This window comes from Eulemur rufifrons, chromosome 20 (genome assembly GCF_041146395.1).
Source record: "Eulemur rufifrons isolate Redbay chromosome 20, OSU_ERuf_1, whole genome shotgun sequence".
Classification (NCBI taxonomy): Eukaryota; Metazoa; Chordata; class Mammalia; order Primates; family Lemuridae; genus Eulemur; species Eulemur rufifrons.
In genome coordinates this window covers 27953252-27972153 of record NC_091002.1, presented here as the reverse complement: position 1 = coordinate 27972153, position 18902 = coordinate 27953252, and the positions used below count along the sequence as shown (strand labels likewise).

At 49.4% G+C, this 18902-nt stretch overlaps 1 protein-coding gene across 9 annotated transcripts in view; it reads right to left on the bottom strand.

The window, feature by feature from the left end:
• Nucleotides 1–2126: 2126 nt before the first annotated feature.
• The window catches only part of PTPRA (protein tyrosine phosphatase receptor type A), a 127095-nt gene continuing 110319 nt past the window's right edge, over nucleotides 2127–18902 (bottom strand). For 4 of the 9 annotated variants that reach the window (XM_069496510.1, XM_069496511.1, XM_069496512.1 and 1 more), the window contains 12 exons: nucleotides 15975–16072; nucleotides 14708–14827; nucleotides 13795–13961; nucleotides 13170–13305; nucleotides 12329–12478; nucleotides 10756–10849; nucleotides 10363–10439; nucleotides 9721–9855; nucleotides 5208–5333; nucleotides 4977–5128; nucleotides 3434–3569; nucleotides 2127–2720 (listed from right to left, as the gene is read on the bottom strand). In XM_069496510.1, coding sequence (XP_069352611.1) covers nucleotides 2646–2720; nucleotides 3434–3569; nucleotides 4977–5128; nucleotides 5208–5333; nucleotides 9721–9855; nucleotides 10363–10439; nucleotides 10756–10849; nucleotides 12329–12478; nucleotides 13170–13305; nucleotides 13795–13961; nucleotides 14708–14827; nucleotides 15975–16072 — 1466 coding nt within the window. In that variant the 3' untranslated portion in view covers nucleotides 2127–2645. The remainder of the gene's footprint in view (nucleotides 2721–3433; nucleotides 3570–4976; nucleotides 5129–5207; nucleotides 5334–9720; nucleotides 9856–10362; nucleotides 10440–10755; nucleotides 10850–12328; nucleotides 12479–13169; nucleotides 13306–13794; nucleotides 13962–14707; nucleotides 14828–15974; nucleotides 16073–18902) is intronic. The other 5 variants (XM_069496513.1, XM_069496514.1, XM_069496518.1 and 2 more) reach the window with 5 other exon arrangements.

Genomic DNA, 18902 nt, shown 5'->3' with positions numbered 1-18902 from the left:
CCTCTCCTGAGCCCAGGAGCATTCGTGGATTTGGACAGCTAGCCTGGGTTGCTTGAAATGTGCTCTTGTGTCCCGGTCTACGTCAGCAGCTCAGCTTTCACCACCAGCCACCAGCCTCCAGGGATCAGAGGCCTGAGCAGAGGGTTAATAGCCAATCTCTACATTTGGGCTGAACAGCAAACGAGGGCCAGGGTCAGGCTTGGCATGGTGGTGACCAGAGTCATTAGGAAAGCAAGTGCACCAAATCCTGTGTTGAAGATGGGGAGGGGGAGGCATAACGGGCCCCAGTCAGGCCTGGGCACCAGGGTTCAGCTGCCGAGGCAGGATGGGTGCACTATCAGCTTACATATTTATTACCGGAAATTATTATTAGCAGGAACCAGAAACAAATGTGTGAATTTAGGTTCACTTGCATTGTTTTGGGAAATATACACACTTTGTTAACTGGGTGATTTTTAGGAAAACGTTAGCTTCGTGGTTTAGTGAAGATGACTCTTAGTTCAATAAACTAGCTTAGTTCTGGTTTGGGTTTACAGGATGTTTTATTCGAAGTCCCTGGTGTTTACTTTAAAAGAGGAATGAGGTCTGTTTTTTTTTTTTTAATGCATTTTGGTTTTTCCTGAAAAATCCAAACCAGAACTAAGCTTCCCAGGGAAAACTCTTGTCCCCTTCTGGTAACACACTTGCCTTTTCAGAAATGTTACCTGTCCTTTCCAGACTGCCAACTCTGGAATTCATCCTGGTATCCCTGCCATTAGGACACAGAAAGCCTTTTTTCACCACCGAGCTCCACCCAGTGCTGGGTCCTGAGGATATGGAGTTGGTCCAGCTGGGAGTTGCTTGGGGTTCGTTGGGAAAGCAGAGGTTTAGAGTTGAACGGACACTCGAGTGCTGCAGGAGCACAGAGGGGCACAGGCCCTGAGCAGGTGGCCCGGGGTGAAGGATAAGGAACAGCTGGAGTTGTGGAAGCAGGGATGGTAGCAGTGGGGTGCCCCGGTAAGGAACAAAACGGAGAAGGGCCAAGAGGAGCTGCTGGGGGGTCTGTGGGGCTGGAGGAAAGGATGGTGGGCCCCGGGGCATGGGAGACAGGTGCCTCTGGGCCACCCCATGGGGTCACTCTGCAGGAAGCACGATACATGACCCCAGGACTGGGGGACTCGGGGCTGGAGAGCTAAGGGTCCACGGACAGGCCCCGAGTACCACCCTTTGAGGAAGGAGATAGTGGAGGAGCAGAATGAGGGTCAGCACAGAGTCCCTACACCACAGAGAGGAGACAGTAGATCCCTGGGGCTTAGCACCAGGCCACCTTGGCCAGCAGAAGTGAAAAAAAGGACTATGTGGGAATGAAGTGAGGAGGAGGGAATAGTGAGAAACTTTTTCAAGTCTGTCATAAAGGGGGAAGAACTTGGGCTGGGGGGAAATGCTCTTTATTTAATGAAAGAGACTTGAGTATTTGGGAAGGAGGGTGATGAAGGAAACTGAAATCCAGGAAGGAGTCGACTGGATGAAGTGAGGTCCCAAGTGTAGCAGGACCCAGAGCTTTGGGTGTGGCGGGCACGGCTGTCCCTCTTCCCCCTGGGAGAAACACTCGTCCCTACTCCAACCCCCCCAGGTCGCAGCTGGTCGGCTGCAGGTGGGCACTGGATGAGTGGCAGCCCTGCCCTTCCCACACCATTGTGGTGTGTGCCCCAGTACGCTCTCCTTCTGGCCTACGCTAGCTCCTGTCGGGTTTATGTCTCCCAACCGAGCAAACCCCGAGTAGAAAGTAAGAAAGGAGTGAAGAGGGAGGGTTGAAGGGACAAGGATACACCTGTAAGCTGAGGAGACAAGGGGAGCAAAGAGCTGAGCCAGCTCCTCTCCCCGCCATGCCCCTGCACTCAGGGAGACTCAGTGAGGACACAGGAGCAGGGCTGGCTGGGACCACACCACCAAAGATGTGCTGGGAATGAAAGGAAGGTCTCCGTGAGGCCTTCTACCAGACCTAAGAGCCGGTAGACAGCAGGCGCCTGGGGACTGTGGCCTCTCGAGGCCAGCTGAGCGAACAGCAACAGCAGGGCCAGGAGTAGCCCAGGAGCCCCAGCCCCGTATGGCTGCCCCAGCCCACACAAAGGGAGAGACATTTCCTTAGGGAGTCAAAGCTTTTATTACCTGATAGTCCCTAGTGTGGTGCCAGAGATATCGCTCTGGTCCCGTCGCTCCCCACGATGGTGGTGGTGGGGGCAGGGGTGGGGTGGAGGGAGGGGTATTTACAGCGCATGTGGTACAGGGACAACCACGTTCCTCAAGAGCTCTGAGAACTTTGTGCTTTGTTTCTTGGTTGGTGCTGAGCTACCTGGAATGGATTTTGTGTGTATCTTTTTTAGGAAAAGATGTATTAACCAAAGAACAATCTAGCCCAATTTCCAGGCGGATGATTTCACGATATCAATCCAAACATCACACTATTTAATTCCCCAATAAAACATTGGAAAAAGGACTATCAGTGCTAACACATTTACATATAAAATCTCCACCTAATAGGTAATAGAAGCCTATGTACCAATTTCTAAAACAGTTATAAGATATATACACAATTTGGGGTATATTAACAAAACAGAATATTACAAAATATTAAAGGCAATCCTCCTGGTCCACGGGCCCTCGTCTTACTTGAAGTTGGCATAATCTGAGAATGCGTCGATATATTCCTGCACCACCTTGTAGCAGAACTCATACTGTTCCTGGAGAGTGAAAGGGGGGAAAGCCAGGGTTACTGAAAAGAATGCTGTCCCATAGTTCCTAACAGACCCATGTTTTTTGAAAATGGAAAACTGAGAGGAACGTTTCTGGACTTCCACCCGAGCCCTGATCTGTCTGCCAGAGTTCTGACACCATTCCTCCTCTGCGCTGCGTGCAGAGGGCCTTCCACAGGCAGAGCTGACAAGGAGCGTCCTAGGCCTTGCAGAGGTGAGACGTGAGTTTGCTGGGCTGGGAGATGGTGTGGCCTACACTTATCATGGCTGCCAGGCTAGGATGTGCCCTGGCTCTCAAAGCCTCATATTCTCCCAAACCTCCTAACATCCACTTTTCTTTCCCTCTCAAACTTTTCTAGCACCATGGGATTCAGGGAAACCTCTGTGGATGTCCAGCTTAAGAGACTCTTAACAGGGAGCCCAAGCATAACAAAGGCAGGTACCCCTGGGTCATCCCCACCCAGCACCCATGGAGAAATGCAGACAAGCCCTGTGGGGTACTCAGGCACCCTCATTCCTGCTGCCATCCTGCCTCCCAAGGTGCTTCCTGTCTGGGGCACCTTGGGGAAGGGTGGGTCTGTGGTTAGGTGGTCTTTTGACTACTGGGCGGGCCCCTCTGAAGACCCTTCTCCCTGGGCTGGCCCTGACAGAGAAGGGCTGTAGATGGTGTGGGGACATGGACAAATACATGAGCAGCATACCAGTGTCTGGACCATGTGTGGCCTCTGCAGCCTCAGGCTCTTAACGGTCTGGAAGACATCCAAAATCCCCTCCGCTTTCACACGCTCCAGGACGGTGCTCAGGGCACAGAAGGTCCCCGTCCTTCCTGCCCCGGCGCTGCAACAGAGCAGATACGCTTACCACACCTGCGATGGCCCTCTGTGCCGAGGGGGTGAGTGACAGTGACAAAGAGCAGACAAAGGCTCAGGTTGGTGCTCCAGGGAGGGTCTGTAATCCAAAGGGACTCTTGGGGTGGGGATGGGGCAGGACGTCCATGCTCACCTCTGCCCCGTGGACCCACCCAGCCTGGAGGAGCCCGTGAGAGCACAGCTCTGGGGAGGCGTGCACCCCGTGCCCTTCCTGCACAGCCCCACGTGCCTGTGGAGGGACTTGCCCATGGGACCACGGGGATGACCCTCACACGCTACCAGCACTGAGTCTTTGCTGTCTGCCTACAAATGTGCCTGGGATGCCCTGACCTCTGCTTGCTGAGGTTGGAACTGGTTCTAGTCCTGTCTTTTCCTTCCTTTGACAAACCCTGCCCGCCCCTCTGCACCAGTGTGTCTGCTGATTCTCTGCCATGCCTCTCATTTTCTTCCTAAATCCAAGGAATCCAGACGCTGTTCTGTTCAACATCATCAGCTGATGCACTCGCTAGACACCTACTGAGTGCCCGCTCTGAGGCAGGGACTGTGGGCTTCTAGGCAAGGTGCTCAGGGAAGGCTGGGGGAAGCCCTAGGCTGTCTGGGAAAGCAGCAGCCCAGGCCCGCACAGGACTGCGCCTGGGGGGCGGAAGGACTCGCAGCTAGATCCTAGATCTGATGACGGAAGGAAGGAGAGTGGTGGGGGCGAGGTCAGAGCCCTCGGGAGGTCAGCCCCTGCTGCGCCCCCTGCCTGCGCTGGGCAGGGAGCCCTCACATCATGTTGGGCCTCATTAGCCATTGTTAGGGTTCTAAGTAAAGGAGTGTATTTCTCCTAATACGCGATCTTGAACGACATGCCCTAAACAAAATTTACCTTTTCCCCAAACAAGTCTCCTTACCATCTTTCTTCTGTGGTCACAGCAACCATTATCAGCAACCCAGGCTCAAACCTGGGAGGCCTCCTGACCCCTCTCCTCTTTCACCCTATGTTCTTAGTCTTGTTCATTTTTCCTTGAACCGTTTTTAAAATAATTGCCCTTTTCTCTTTTCCTGCTACTTAAGAAGGCCAGGCCCTCACCCCATACAGCCTGTCTGGTGGCTCCACTGTCGTCTCACCTGCTGCTTTCCTGCACCCTATGTCCACTCCAAATACTTCCTTGCCCAGTATCTGACATTATTAGTCCCCAGCACTTCTTGTGCCAAGTTCAAACTCCAAGGTCCTCTCCTGTCATCTGGCCCAGTCTTGATCAAGCTTGACTGCCATGTGCTCACCAACATCCTGCTCTTGTCTGCCTTTCCCCTTGGTCTAACACACACTCACTGCTGCCCTGTCTGCCTGTCCTTGCTTCCCTGTCCCCCGCCAGGCTGGGGCGAGCTGTACCTGCAGTGCACGGTGATGGGGTGGTTCCCTGACTGCTGCTGCTGCTTCTGCACGGCCGCGATGATGCTGATCATGCCCTTGCCGTCACTGGGGATGCCCACTTCAGGCCAGCCATGGAAGTGGAATTGCCGGATCTGTCGGCTCTTGTTCTCCTTTGGAGGAAGGGGGATCAGGAAGGCAGGGGCAGCCCTGCTCTCCCTGTGGGAGAGGTCTACCCACCACCCACCTTACCCTGGTGTTGGTGACCAGGAGGTCTCGGACGGTGTAACTCTCACATTCCTCCTCCTTCTTCAGCTCCACGGTGATGTCTCCATAGGACACCAGTCCATCAGACGGCCAGTACTGCGCACACTTCTCCTGGAGGATAAATGGGAGGGGTGAGGGGCTCGGATACCATGTGTGGCAGAAGCAGCACTGCCCCAGGAGCAGCCTGGCCCCTCTCTCAGCATAGCCACTCTTACTCTGACACACTCCATCCCCAAGGTATTGAAAACTCGGAGGGTAGTTACATTCCTTCACATTCCAATTAACCTTCGATCCTTACCAGAGAACATTTGCAACACTGACAGGGTCTGTAAAGAACTCTGACTATGGCTCACAAGGTATCCAACACTCAGTGGCTGGAGGAAGGAGGTGGGGGGAGGAGGAAGAAGGGGAGGAGGGAAAGTCTCTGTTCCATTCCACGGCCCTCTCGCCTTGGGGTGTTTCCACATTTTATAGCTGCTTCCATCTGTCAGACTGCTAATCCAGAAAAACCAAACCCACTCAAGTTCCCACCCAGCCATGGTGCTTCACCACAGCCTGGTCCACAGTACCCTTTGGTCCCTTTCCCTTCCTCTCTTTAATCTGTAATGGTACCTTAGAGTTGTTAGCACCTGTCTTTCTGTCCTTGCTAGTGAGCAGGAGATAGTTTACTGTCTGTCTTGCTTGCACCTGGCTCAACTCCCTCTATAGCTCCCGTGGGGAAGGGGTATATCCCTTTTCATCGTTGTATTCCCAGCACCTTGCAAAATGCCTGGCGTACAGTAAGCTCTCTGTAAGTATCTGGTAAAAGAATTTGTTCAATGTCTGCAGAACAAGCCAAGGCATAAATATGTAAATAAAACAAAATTGTTATATTGTCCATTTCTTTAGAGCATTTTGGGATAAGATCTCAGATTCTTTGCTTTTGGCAATTTATAAGTTCTCAACCATACATGTACTATATATGTTCATTATAAGAGATTTGGAAAAAATTAAGAAAAGTAGGAAAAAAATTGCTAATAGTCTCACAGTCCAAATAAAATCACTATTGAAAGTCTATTTTAGACCAGGCATGGTGGCTCACGCCTATAATCCCAGCACATTGGGAGCCTGAGGCAGGAGGATCGCTTGAGGGCAGCAGTTTGAGACCAGCCTGGGCAACATAGCAAGACCTTGACTCTACAAAAAATTAAAAAATTAGTCAGGCATGGTGGAGTGCGCCTATGGTCCCAGGTACTGGGGAGGCTGAGACGAGAGGATCTCTTGAGCCCAGGAGTTCAAGGCTGCAGTGAGCTATGGTCCTGTCACTGAACTCCAGCCTGAGTGACACAGTGAGACACTATCTCAAAAACAAAAACAATACACACACACACACACACACACACACAAAACAAAAGCAAGCTCAAGAACTGGGGTTTAATCTCAGATTTGCCTTCAGATTATGAACTCTGGATAATGGCATCCTAAAGAAGCTGAAACAGAGCAGCTTTTCTGAATTTTTCTTCTGCTGTCTTTGTTTACCCTCCTTCCCCCAGACAGCACTAAGTCTCTTGTGTGGTCTGACACTGACAATGGTGATGAGGATGCACAGCTTTGTGGGCAAGTGACTGATGCAATCATGTTCAACTGATGCTTCGGAGAAGCAGAACGCAGTGCGGCTTTGGGTTTGGCTGACCCAGTACAGGGGCTGCTGGCATGGCTCTGCCCAACAGCTACAGCTGTTGAGAGAACCCAGGCCTTATCAAGCTTAAGATGGAGCAGAAGGAGAAAATGGGGAGAAGAGAATTTCAAGTTTTAATTCCTTTGAGATATTAATTTATATAGGTACAGAGTTTATATTTTGGGATCAGATATTTTCTGTGGGAGTTTGATACTGCAGGTGAGGAGTGGTAGTGTCACTTTGTATAAATGTAGGCACCCTTCAATGTATCATTTAGGCTTACTGTGTTACCATCTCTGGGAGCTACACTTGACAACATGAATGGGAAATGGAGCAGAAAGTGAAATTTTGTCTTGGGGGCCAGTGAGGCCTCATAAAGAATATCACTAAGCCAGGTGTGGTGGTGTGCGCCTGTAGTCCCAGCTACTTGGGAGGCTGAGGCAGAAGTATCACTTGAGCCCAGGAGTTTGAGGCTGCAGTGAGCTATGATCACAGATATGAACAGCTACTATACTCCAGCCTAGGTAATATAATAAGACTCCATCTCTTAAAAAAAGAAAAAATAAAAAAGAATTTCACTAATATCTTTTTCTGATCCATTCAGAAGCTTCTGAGGACAAGAGCTTCTGCCCGTTTCACTGGCCCTGGGAAGACAGAGGCATAAGGCAGTAGGTAGAGGGGAATATGCCTCACCCAACTGATGGCAGGCTTGGCCAACGGGCTGGAGAATGTGTGTGCACATGACCCTTCTCCCCCTGCTACCCATATGCAATGCTCCTGCCCCTCCTGCCCTTTAGTCTTCAAGGATGGAAGAGCCTGAGTCTGACAGATGGAGTCAGAGGTGTTCACTGGGCCACGTTTAATCATAGGGCAATGGACCGAGAGATGATCCTTGTGCTCACTGTTCCAGTTCCTCTAATGCTCTTCAGTCCCGCCCATCACAGATCTGGGGATTTGGACTGGGGTGGGGGGGAAGGACCACATGCAGGGCCCTGGTCTAATCTGCATGTTCCATCGTGGCTGGTGAGAGAGGGCTAGCAGACATGCACCATGCTCCTGAGAACAGAGGCACATTTCCCAACTGGCCTTTGTTACTGGGTGTATGCTTCCCTGAGCATAAAGCTGAGCACCTTAACCAAACCTCCTACCTCATCAGTATTGTTGTTAATGATAAAGACCTACAAGTATGTCTGTCGATTAGGTACAAGACTCAAGTCTGGGAGAATAGCTAATGACTTAAATGGCTGAAACTGAAAAAAGTCTTGACAATAAAACATCAGGGTAACCAAGTATATGTCAAGCCTTGTATCAAAGTTAAAATAAACTGTACAAGTACAGAATGGAGAACTAATGACTTAGGATAACAAACGTAAAAGATATTCTGTATTTTAATTTTTAATTAACTACAAATTCAGTGAGTCATGAGTAGGTGCCATGCTTAATTAACACCCCCCTCACTCTCTTGGTGGCAGCCCGTCACCACCAGCCTTGCTGTCACAGCCTTCCTCTCTGCTTCTGGCTTGCTCATTTCTAATACGTCCTCCTCACTGCTGCCAGAGGGAGTTTTAAAAACACACAAATCAGATAAGGGCTTTTTAACTGCTCTATGAAGTCAAAAAAACTCTTCACTATGGCTTAGAAGGAACTTTCTCACTAGACCTTGCTAGATTCTCCTGGCTCATTCTCTTGATTATCTGATCCCTGTTAAGTAATGCTCCAGGCACAACAAACCACCTGTTTACTATAATGTGCAACCTCAACAGAAAGACTTTTAAAAGAATAAGCACTGGGCTGGGCGTGGTGGCTCATGCCTGTGAGGCAGGAGGACTGCTTAAGGCCAGGAACTCGAGACTACCATGGGCAACACAGCAAGACCCTGTCTCTACAAAAAAATTACAAAACTTAGCCAGGCATTGTGGCATGTGCCTGTAATCCCAGCTACTTGGGAGGATGAGGCAGGAGATCACTTGAGCCTAGGAGCTGGAGGTTGCAGTGAGCTATGATTGCACCACTGCACTCCAGCCTGGCCGATACAGTGAGACTCTGTCTCTAAAAAAAATAAAAAAATAAAAAAAAAGAATAAGCACTGTCAGAATGTCACAACACAGACTGGGCTACCCAGTAATAATGGGGGGTGAGGGGGATATCCCTGAGATTGAATGTCCTTGGTAGAGGCTACAAGATTCTGATTCACGAAGTGTTAAGAAGCTTCCTATACTGGGTGGGAGCTGACCTAGGGGGCCTCTAAAGTCCCTTTTTAGTCAGAGTTCCCAGATAATGCAACTTTTTAATTGGACTTGTGGGCTTTTTCCTAAAATATTTCTTGTTACTGAATATTAAATTGTAAATTTGTTTTTTTGATTTCTTAAATTCTATTGCTTTCTTTCGTGTAGTTAGCAAAGATGCGATTCTCCTCAGGGACACTCACACGGACTACACCTCAGAGCCTTGGTCTGGCTCTGCACCCCTCGTTTTGCTAGCACTGCCCTACCTGGGGAGGTAGAGAGGAGAGGGTGTGCACAAAGGCTAGGCTAGGGGGGAACTGTGCTCAGGAGAAAAGTGAAAGGGTGTGAACTGTCTGGGAATCAAATGGAGGCTCAGACCATATTGCTTTTCCAGTCCTGGGAGAAGCTAATGACTGCTCAGACACCAACTGGCTGGGCAACAGTGCCTGGAAATGGCCCTTTGGACAGTGTAAGTCAAAGAAAAGGTCCAAACATACCTTCTAGCCTCTACCACCTCCTCATTCACATACACACACCACCGCCCCCCCCCACACCCCTAGACACACCCCTTTTCATTCTGTCTGTCCCCCACAGCCCAGGACCTTTTTGAGCTCACCTGGCCTCTCTCCTCCAGTTCTGTTAGCATCACAATAGAGCAGGATTTCCACTCCCAGATCATTCGCCAGAAGTCCTCAATTGTGTGGAGAAGAGGGCCCTGGCTGGCGATGTAGGAGTCCTTCTGCCGGTAGCCCTATATAGGACATATCAATTGCAGGGATGAGATGGTTTAATCAGGAAGGGGTTGGTGGAGAAGATAGGCCTGTCTGGGAATCAGTGAGACAAGCCACTAGGAAGGAATGGGAGCCGCTTGAATGCGAACCCATCCCAGGCAGAGCTCCCCGTCTAACAAGCTGGTCCATTTCTGTCAGGGCTAGGGAAGGAGAATGGAGCAAGGATGGAGAGAGCAGGAATGGGAAAGATCAGAACTCAGTCAGTTTTTCAGCCTCTTGGCTGTGGTCTGTGCTGGGAATCTTTTCCCTCCAGGTATCACACTGGTGCATGCCCTTGGTTTCCCCCCATCTGCTCTTTGGGGCTGGACAGATCTAGTGTGCAGGGTGGGTGGGTGGATATTAGTTCAGTAACTGTTGACTGTCTCAAAGATGATCCTGTCAAGCAGGTATGTGAGGGAGGCAATGAAAGCCCCAGGGCTGAATCTCCACGGGGTGCTGGGAGCTCCAGGGAAAAACCCACCACTTACATCAATGAAGGATGCATTCACGTAGTCTGTGTTCTCCTCGCCCCGTTTAACTGGAATGATCACTCTGTTGAATTCATCTGCAAGGACAGTGGCTTGTGGCTCACCAACATAACTTGTCCTCTCCCTCTCCTTCCATTGCTCCTGCCCCAGGCCCTGGGCACATACAATCCCAGCTGGGCAAGGACATGCCTGTTTCTAGCCCAGGAGGGAGAAAGCCTTTGGCCTTTATAGTCTTTTATTTCCAGAAGCCACTTAAAAACTGGGAGCAATAAGAGGCCAATGCCATGATTCTTGTCTGCAAGCCAGTCATTAACTAGTACCTGAGAAGTACAAGGGGTGGAGGGAGTTGAAGGACGGGGTAATAAGGCTTTGGGGTGGGGAGAAGGCTCTTACATGGAATGATCTGTAAAACCCGGTTCTTCTTCATGTTGGCTGGAAGGTTTCCAGTCCTCATCTTGTCATTCTGGATTTTGATCGATGTTAATTTCTGAATTAGGAAAGGAAGGGGAAACGTCACTGATCCCAGTAACTGAACATGACAAGATTATGCCTGTCACTGGGCCTGCACCTTCAGGCCACTTTGGCTCCAACCTCCATTTCCACATGTTCTTGTTGGAATATTGTTTCTTCTACCTTTTTTTTTTTTTTTTTTTTGAGACAGAGTCTCACTCTGTTGCCCGGGCTAGAGTGAGTGCCGTGGCGTCAGCCTAGCTCACAGCAACCTCAAACTCCTGGGCTTAAGCGATCCTACTGCCTCAGCCTCCCGAGTAGCTGGGACTACAGGCATGCGCCACCATGCCCGGCTAATTTTTTGTATATATATATTTTAGTTGTCCATATAATTTCTTTCTATTTTTAGTAGAGACGGGGTCTCGCTCTTGCTCAGGCTGGTCTCGAACTCCTGACCTTGAGCGATCCACCCGCCTCGGCCTCCCAGAGTGCTAGGATTACAGGCGTGAGCCACCGCGCCCGGCCGTTTCTTCTACCTTTAAGCTCAGTGAACAAGCCAAGAAGAGAGGTATTTGGGAAATACTTCCTTCCAGGCTCCTATGGACCCTCCTGGGATTCCCCTGGCCTGGAACTTTGTGATCCTAGGGCAAGGGTCCCAGTACCACAGGAGGGAGTGTACCTGCACTGCTGTCTGACAGCCCCAGAGGCAGTCTTAGACTCTTCAAAAAAAAACTTACTCAGATGTACATCCTCCCTTCCCCTGATTCTGAGGTTCCTTCTTGATCCGTGCTACTCTAAGTGTAGCCCACACATCAGCACTGGCCTCATCTTCTTAGAAATGCAGGCCCTAACTCAGACCTGCTCAATCAGAACCTACATTTTGACAGGATCTCAAGGAAATCTGTGTATATGCTATAGTCTGACAAGGACTGCTCTAAGGAAAGTGGTCCTCCCCACCCCAACCCAGAATTTCTTGCTTCTGGGAGCACTTTTATTGATGAGAGCATGACTTAGGCCTTAGGTGTGTTGAGAGCCATTTCTAATGGCACATAGCAGCAGTCAGCAATCTAAGGTCCACAGGCCAAATCCAGCCTGCTGCCTATAAATAAAGTTTTACTGAAACAGCCATGCTCATTTGTCTATGGCTGCTTCTATGCTACAAAGGCAACATTAAGCAGTTGGGACAGGGATCATATAGTCTGCAAAGCCTAAAATATTTATTATCTGGCCCTTACACAAAACCGTTGCTCTTGCTGTACATTATAATCACCTGGGGGACTGCGGGGGTCACCTAAAAAAAAAATCATTGCCTATTTCTTTTTTCCCCCTAAACACAACTCAAGTGATTCTAACATGCAGGACAGGTTGAGAATGACGAGTATGAGGAGAGGGTCAGCTCCTTAACCAATGGCATGCCTCACAAGGGAATTTACCACCTGCTGGTAAATGCACAAGAAGTCAAACATCCCACATTGCCTGGGATCCTTCATTTGAAGGTTGCCCAGCTCCAACTCACCTTAAACTCCTCCTCTAATCCATTATTGCTGGTCCCTGGGATTTTGTTGTAAATTTTCTGCAGGTGGGTTTCTAGAGAGGTCACTTCCAGTTCTGTATCCCCATAGAGATAATGCTCCAGAAGGGCTTGGTAAATGAAGACATACTGCATCTGAAACACGGACGAGCCCAGCTCTCAGTCACACACAGCATGGTCCTTGTGCCAGGTCACCCCCTTTAGCCCCTACTTCTCTCCAGTCCACTTCTCCTTTGATCCTAGCTGGGATAAACTGATTCCCTCTTACTGCCCCAATTCAGTGAAGCAGGACTTGAAATGCATGAGTCCCTCTCCGGGGTGCTTAGCTTGACAGGGAGGGTCCCAGTATACCTTGGGGATGTTGGAAACCTGCAGAGGAGGACAAATCCAACTCCTGCTTATTTTGAGAGTGCAGACTCAACAGTCTGAAGGGGCTGTCAGAAACTGGAGACGCACAAAATCTGTGATAATCTGGTCCCAGCCTCCCACTGGCCTCCCTCCTGGTGCTGTGCCCTCACCACGGACCCCATCGCACTGTTGCTCCCAGTCGCGGCTGAGCTGTGTCATGACTCTGTGGGCACTGGCTCTCTCAGTTGCCTGTTCCCTTAAGGTCCAGTGAACATGGTATCTGCCTTCCTGACTCCTCCAGGCACAAAGCCACAATCTCCTCTGTGCTGTTTCTTTAAATATATGATTTATAAGGGCCCTTCATAACACCACATGATCATCCTTTACAGTAACCTGGGAGACTGAGTGAATCCTCTGTGTAGACAGATGTTTTGGTCCTGGAATTCCCCCGCCCTCGCTTGACCCACAGATCACTCACATCTGTTTGCACCATCTGACAGCGCTGTGCCCGGATCCGGCTTACAAAGCCATATACGTCCACCTTCCGCTCCATATGCATCATGTCCAGCATGGCATCAATGACGACAAAGGTGCCTGTACGTCCTACACCCGCACTGCAGCCAGAGAGCAGAGGTGTTACCAGGACGGCCAGCATGCCTTGCGGGGCAGATGGGGAGGGGCAGCACAGGGGGGATGCTCTTTCTCCAGGCTCTAAATTCTAATTCTGAGTGGGGCAGAGCTGGGGCTCTCCTGGAGTCAAGAACCTCACTGTGAACTCCTGACCTCCAGCTATGAGAACTGGGCACCTGGATACTCAGAAGGGTCTGAAGGCTTCAACTATACATGGCCAGCACTTGACCCACACTGTTGGCTTCACAGCAGGGTCTCTCCTCTCCCAGTCTTGGAGGACTGCCCTTCCCTCTTTTCTCAAGTCATATTCTCCACCCAGCACTAGAACTTGAGGAGTCTCTCTGACTGCTGCCCTGGGGCCCCAACAGCTCATCTGCTCTGTGCCAGACCCCTCAGCCAGGGCCCCTGTGCTATTCCTCTGTTCTGGCTATGGGGGCAGAATGTGGGGAGCCAAGGGGTCAGGCCACACTGACCTGCAGTGGACCACGATGGCCCCTGCATACTGAGGGTTACAGGCCTTCACCTTCTTGAGGAACTTGAGCATGCCGATGGGGGTGAAAGGCACCCCAAAGTCTGGCCAGCTGGTAAAGTGGAACTGAGTGATGAGGCGCTGTGGCTTTCTGTTCGTCACGTCGCCCACCTGTGGAGTGAGATCCTGTGTGTTGCCCTGATACTCAGGGGTAGGTAACACCAGGGCAGGGAGGTGACAGTGTGGCTGCTAGTGACAATGGGGAAGTGAGAGGGTACCCAGGGAAGTGTTAACCGTGGACAGAGAATCTTCCCAGTAACCCCATGCATTAGGCAGGGCTATTACTATTATTCTTGGCCTGCAAATGTGGAAAGTGAAACTCAGAGAACTTAAATGACCTGGTCAAGGTCTCAGAACTAGTAAATAGCAGGGTCACAGCTAAAATGCAGGGCTCCTGAGTCTTAGTAAATCCCTTTTCATAGCACCATGCTGCCCCTCGGCTGAAGGTGACCTTTGCTCAGGCTTCCAGGGCTGCTCTGGAGGGCCAGGAGCCGGCTCACCACATCCTTCATGTTGGGAGCCTTTGGAGTAGAAAAGGAGGGTAGGTGAGACAAGCACCTAGGAGACTATTCCACCTCCTTATGCTCCCTTTCCATAGCACTTGGTCATATCTAAGATGATCACACTCTATCTCAAATGGTATTTTTTCTGCTAGTCATGAAAATGCTGCTCCCTTAGCTTTGACAGAGAAGTTCCCTGGAGCGCAGATCTCTGGTTTCAGAATCCAAACGCACTGCACAATCAGTAATTCCTGACCACCCTGAGAGTAAGACGGGGGAAGACCCCAGCCTGTTCTCTCTCTCTTAGTGGTCAGCAAATCCTACACAAGAACTGAGAAAGGAGGTAGGAGACAGTACCTGCTGGATACAGAACTTCCGTACTGTGTAGTCCACCAGGACAGTCACATCCTCTACGGAAACACGGATATTGCCATAAGTCCAGCAGCCCTGGTCTGGCCAGTACTGGGCGCACTTACACTGGAAAGAAACAGACATGCATTCCCTGACCTCAGACCGCCCACCCCTGGTAGATGCAAAGGGCATAAAAGGAAGAGACTACAAAGCCCAGACTAAATGGCCTCTTCCTTCATCTCAGTCAGCTGTAGACTTATTTATTCAAATTGTCCTTTTCTCAAGTTCTCAGCTTCCATCCTATTTAGCACAATCTCCTAACTTACACGTGGCCCCAGCTCCACTTGCTCCTCTTTGGCTCAGGGTGAATCTGAAGCCATTTTACCTATAAAATCTGCACTTCCATGATATCTGAGGTCATGCTCTAGGGACAAGTCTGTCTGAACCCCTTAAACCAGCAGTCTGCTATGAGGGGGCCACCAGGATGGACTGATAGTCTGTAAACCTGCCATGAGAGGCCTGAGGCCTTCTCTGTTGCCTGGGCCTTGGACAGCTTCCAAGAGCCAGAGGTCTGGAAGGAGGAAACTTAACCTAAAGCCCAGCCCAAGCATTATTCTTCCTAGGCAATACGCCAGGATGGTGATCAAGGTGACTCAAGGGCCATCCTCAAGAAAGACTGTCATGAATGGGGATTCCTCTCTGGGACTACATCCAGGACCCAGGATTGGCACTGGCTGTGGCCCAGTGATGGGGCTGGCTGGGCCAGGCACAGACTTGGTAGTCTCAAAAGGAAAAGGACCAGCCAGAAGGCTGCCTGCAGGATCAGGCCAAGGCCTCCCATTCCCTTCCCATCCCCTATGTAGGGGTCTCACTTCATACAGCTTCCTCTGCTGACTCTAGGATATACCAAGCCTTAGGAGGTAGGACAAGAAGCCAGGGGAATGAAAACTAGAGAAGCCAGGGGAGAAAACCCTCTCTGTGGCTTTTCTTTAGCTAATGGCACAAGTCTTTCTTTCAGGTTATTTTGGAACCAGGGTGAGTTATTTGACTACCAAAAACAGGGAACGTGCTCTAGGCACACCCTAGGTTCATCTGAGGCTTCCAGGCCATAGGGAAGTCTGGTAGATAAATCAGCCTCTGTCTGTCTGGAAGAACTGCTGGCAGAGCAGCCACCAAAGGTAGACAGCCAGGCTCAAGCTCAGAGCTCCAGCCAAGCAGTCCCTTTGCTGGTCACACCTGTACCAGGGGCCCTCCTACTAATTTCTCCACTTACCTCCTTTCTCTCCTTCAGGTTGGTCACCATGACAATGGTGGCTGTGTTTTGTTCCCAGATCATCCTCCAGAAATCATTCACTGTTTCTTCTTTTGGTCCTAAAAGCCAATAGCAAAGATGAAGAGATTACACACCAAGGAGAAGAAAAATGCTGGGAAATTGGGAACATTCATTCCTGACTTTTGGCAGCCTATGCCCGTATGTCCTGAACTAAATATCCAACCCATCCATCCACCCACCTAACTGAACATTTCCCATATTTCCACCATGTACTTGCTAGGAACTTCACCAGGATAGGGTGAGGGTAGAGAAAGTTGTCAAAATATAAACAGAATATGAACAACATCTCCCAAGGATATAGCTGACGATAAAAATCATGACTGGTCACTGAATACCTACATATGGGCCTGACAATGAGCTAAGTGCTCCATATGGCATCTACTGCTTCGTATCATGCTCTGTGTGGGTTGTCATCAGCCCCAGAAAGGCTGGATGACTTGCTCAGGCTGGAAGTCAAAATTTACCTCCCACACAGCCTTTTTCAGAAAGCCACTAGAAAATTCTAAACAAAAATGAGAAAGTAAACAAAGCAAGGGAAAGAAATGAGATCTAAGAGCAGAGAGACTAATAGAATTCCCAGGGTATTGGTGAAGGAAAATCTTAGGATGATAACTTTGCCAGAGGCTAGAGGTCAATCAATCTATAACAGAACTGAAGAAAGAAGGTTCTAGAAGGATCCCAAGATAAAAAATGAAACTTGTAAGAATTAAACCTCAGGTATCTGAGGGTACTGAGAGAAGATATATACATCTAGCAAAGAGTTTAGGGGGAAAATTAGTAGTATGTATATAAAAAACTAAATAATTAGGAAAAAAGGGCAACCATTAACTCTTGGAAAAGAGGGGGAGGAAAACTACAAAAAAAGTCATAATACTATGTGTTTCAGCTGTGAATGATATTTGTATACTCACAATAATATAAATAACAAATACTACCTTAACCCAAAATTGTGATTTGACTCTACTGGGAGAATAGGGAAGAGGACATGTGTGTGCATGTCTGTCTGACTGAGGGGAGGTGCCTTGTAAGGGGATTAGATGGCTGTCAGTGGATAAAAATAGTTATCTCAGGGCAATTAGTCTAAAAAAGTGAAAATGAAAAGGAGAACTTTGTAGTATAAGTCTTGTAGTCCCTTCTGCTTTTCTTAAACTTTGTATTCCCTTTGGTAAAAATAAAAATATAATAATATTAAAAAGAAAAACAGGCCGGGCGTGGTGGCTCACGCCTGTAATCCTAGCACTCTGGGAGGCCGAGGTGGGCGGATCGTTTGAGCTCAGGAGTTCGAGACCAGCCTGAGCAAGAGCGAGACCCCATCTCTACTAAAAATAGAAAGAAATTATATGGACAGCTAAAACTATATATAGAAAAAATTAGCCGGGCATGGTGGTGCATGCCTGTAGTCCCAGCTACTCGGGAGGCTGAGACAGGAGGATCGCTTGAGCTCAGGAGTTTGAGGTTGCTGTGAGCTAGGCTGACGCCATGGCACTCACTCTAGCCTGGGCAACAGAGTGAGACTCTGTCTCAAAAAAAAAAAAAAAAAAAAAAAAGAAAAACAAACAACAGTAACAGTTGTATACATGCCAGAAAGATGTACAGAGGGGGAAGTGCTTCACTGCCACACAAGGTCAGGGCAATCTCCAAGGGGAGGTGACATTTGAACCCTATCTTACGGTAGATCAGGTGGCTGGGAGTTTAGAAAGGGGGCACAGGGAGAAGGGGCACTCCAGCAGACAGGAGGGGGGCTAGCAGCTTAGAAAGAGCACCAGAGATCCAGGGACTGCAAGGAGTTCAGCGAGGACTTTGTGCAGGGTACACAGAGTAGCAGTAGATGGGGCTGGAAAGATAGGTGAGATACCAGAACCTAAAGGGCCAGGCTAAGGCAGAGGGATCAGTCAGCAGGCGACTGCAACAGAGCTGGGAGGAAAGACGGGATAAGGCCGTATGTCAGAGAAGAAAGAACAAGAGGACTAGTCATATCTAGAGCAGGGGACAGGTAAGATATCTGGACAATCCGGAATCTGGCTCACTGATTTAGGTGCATTACATTTCAGTCATCATGACAGCCAGAGAATAAAGGAGGAAAAGCAATTTTGAAGTTGAGTAAGAGTAATATTTTAGTTTCTGATGTTGAATCTGAAGAGTCTTGGGATGTGCAGGTGGAGGGGTGCAAAACTCCTCTGAAAACGTGGCTCAGGAGCTCAAAGGACAGCAGCCAGCCAAACAGAGGTGGGTATAGATGTGGTCTTGCAAAGAGAATACAGAGGGGAAGGAGAAAAAGGGGCCAAAGAATGCTGGGGATCCTCAGCATTATTCCAGTTCAGACAGAATAAAAAGCCAGGGAAGGAGACGAAGGAGGACAGATGGAGAGACAGGAGAACCGAGAGAAAACGGAGCCATGAAAGATGGAGATAGCGTTCCAACGAAGTGGTCATCTACAAATTTGGGGAGAAATTAAACTATACTTAAAAGGCAGAAAGAGAACGAAAGCCAGAAGAGAAACATTTAGAAAGTGAGAAAAATCAAGAGAACTCAATGTCAGCAAATAACAAAGGAGAGGTTCAAGAGGATGGGAGTCAGAGAAAAGGGCCATCAGGAAGTCACAGGTGACTTTCATTCAATCAGTATTTAGCACCAACAACATAGCAAACAAAGACAGGAAGAAACTGCATGTGGTTGACCATGGCAAAATCATCACTGAGTAGGTAGCATCTGAGCTTGGCCTTGGAAGGTGGCCTCAATTGACAGGTGCCTGCAGAGGGAAGGGCGGGGCCCAACTAGGGTTAGGCAATGGCCAGGCCCCCGTGGGAGACTGCAAAGGCAAGGAGGATGTGAGGCTTTCTCCAACTACCTTAATTGACCTGTATCTCT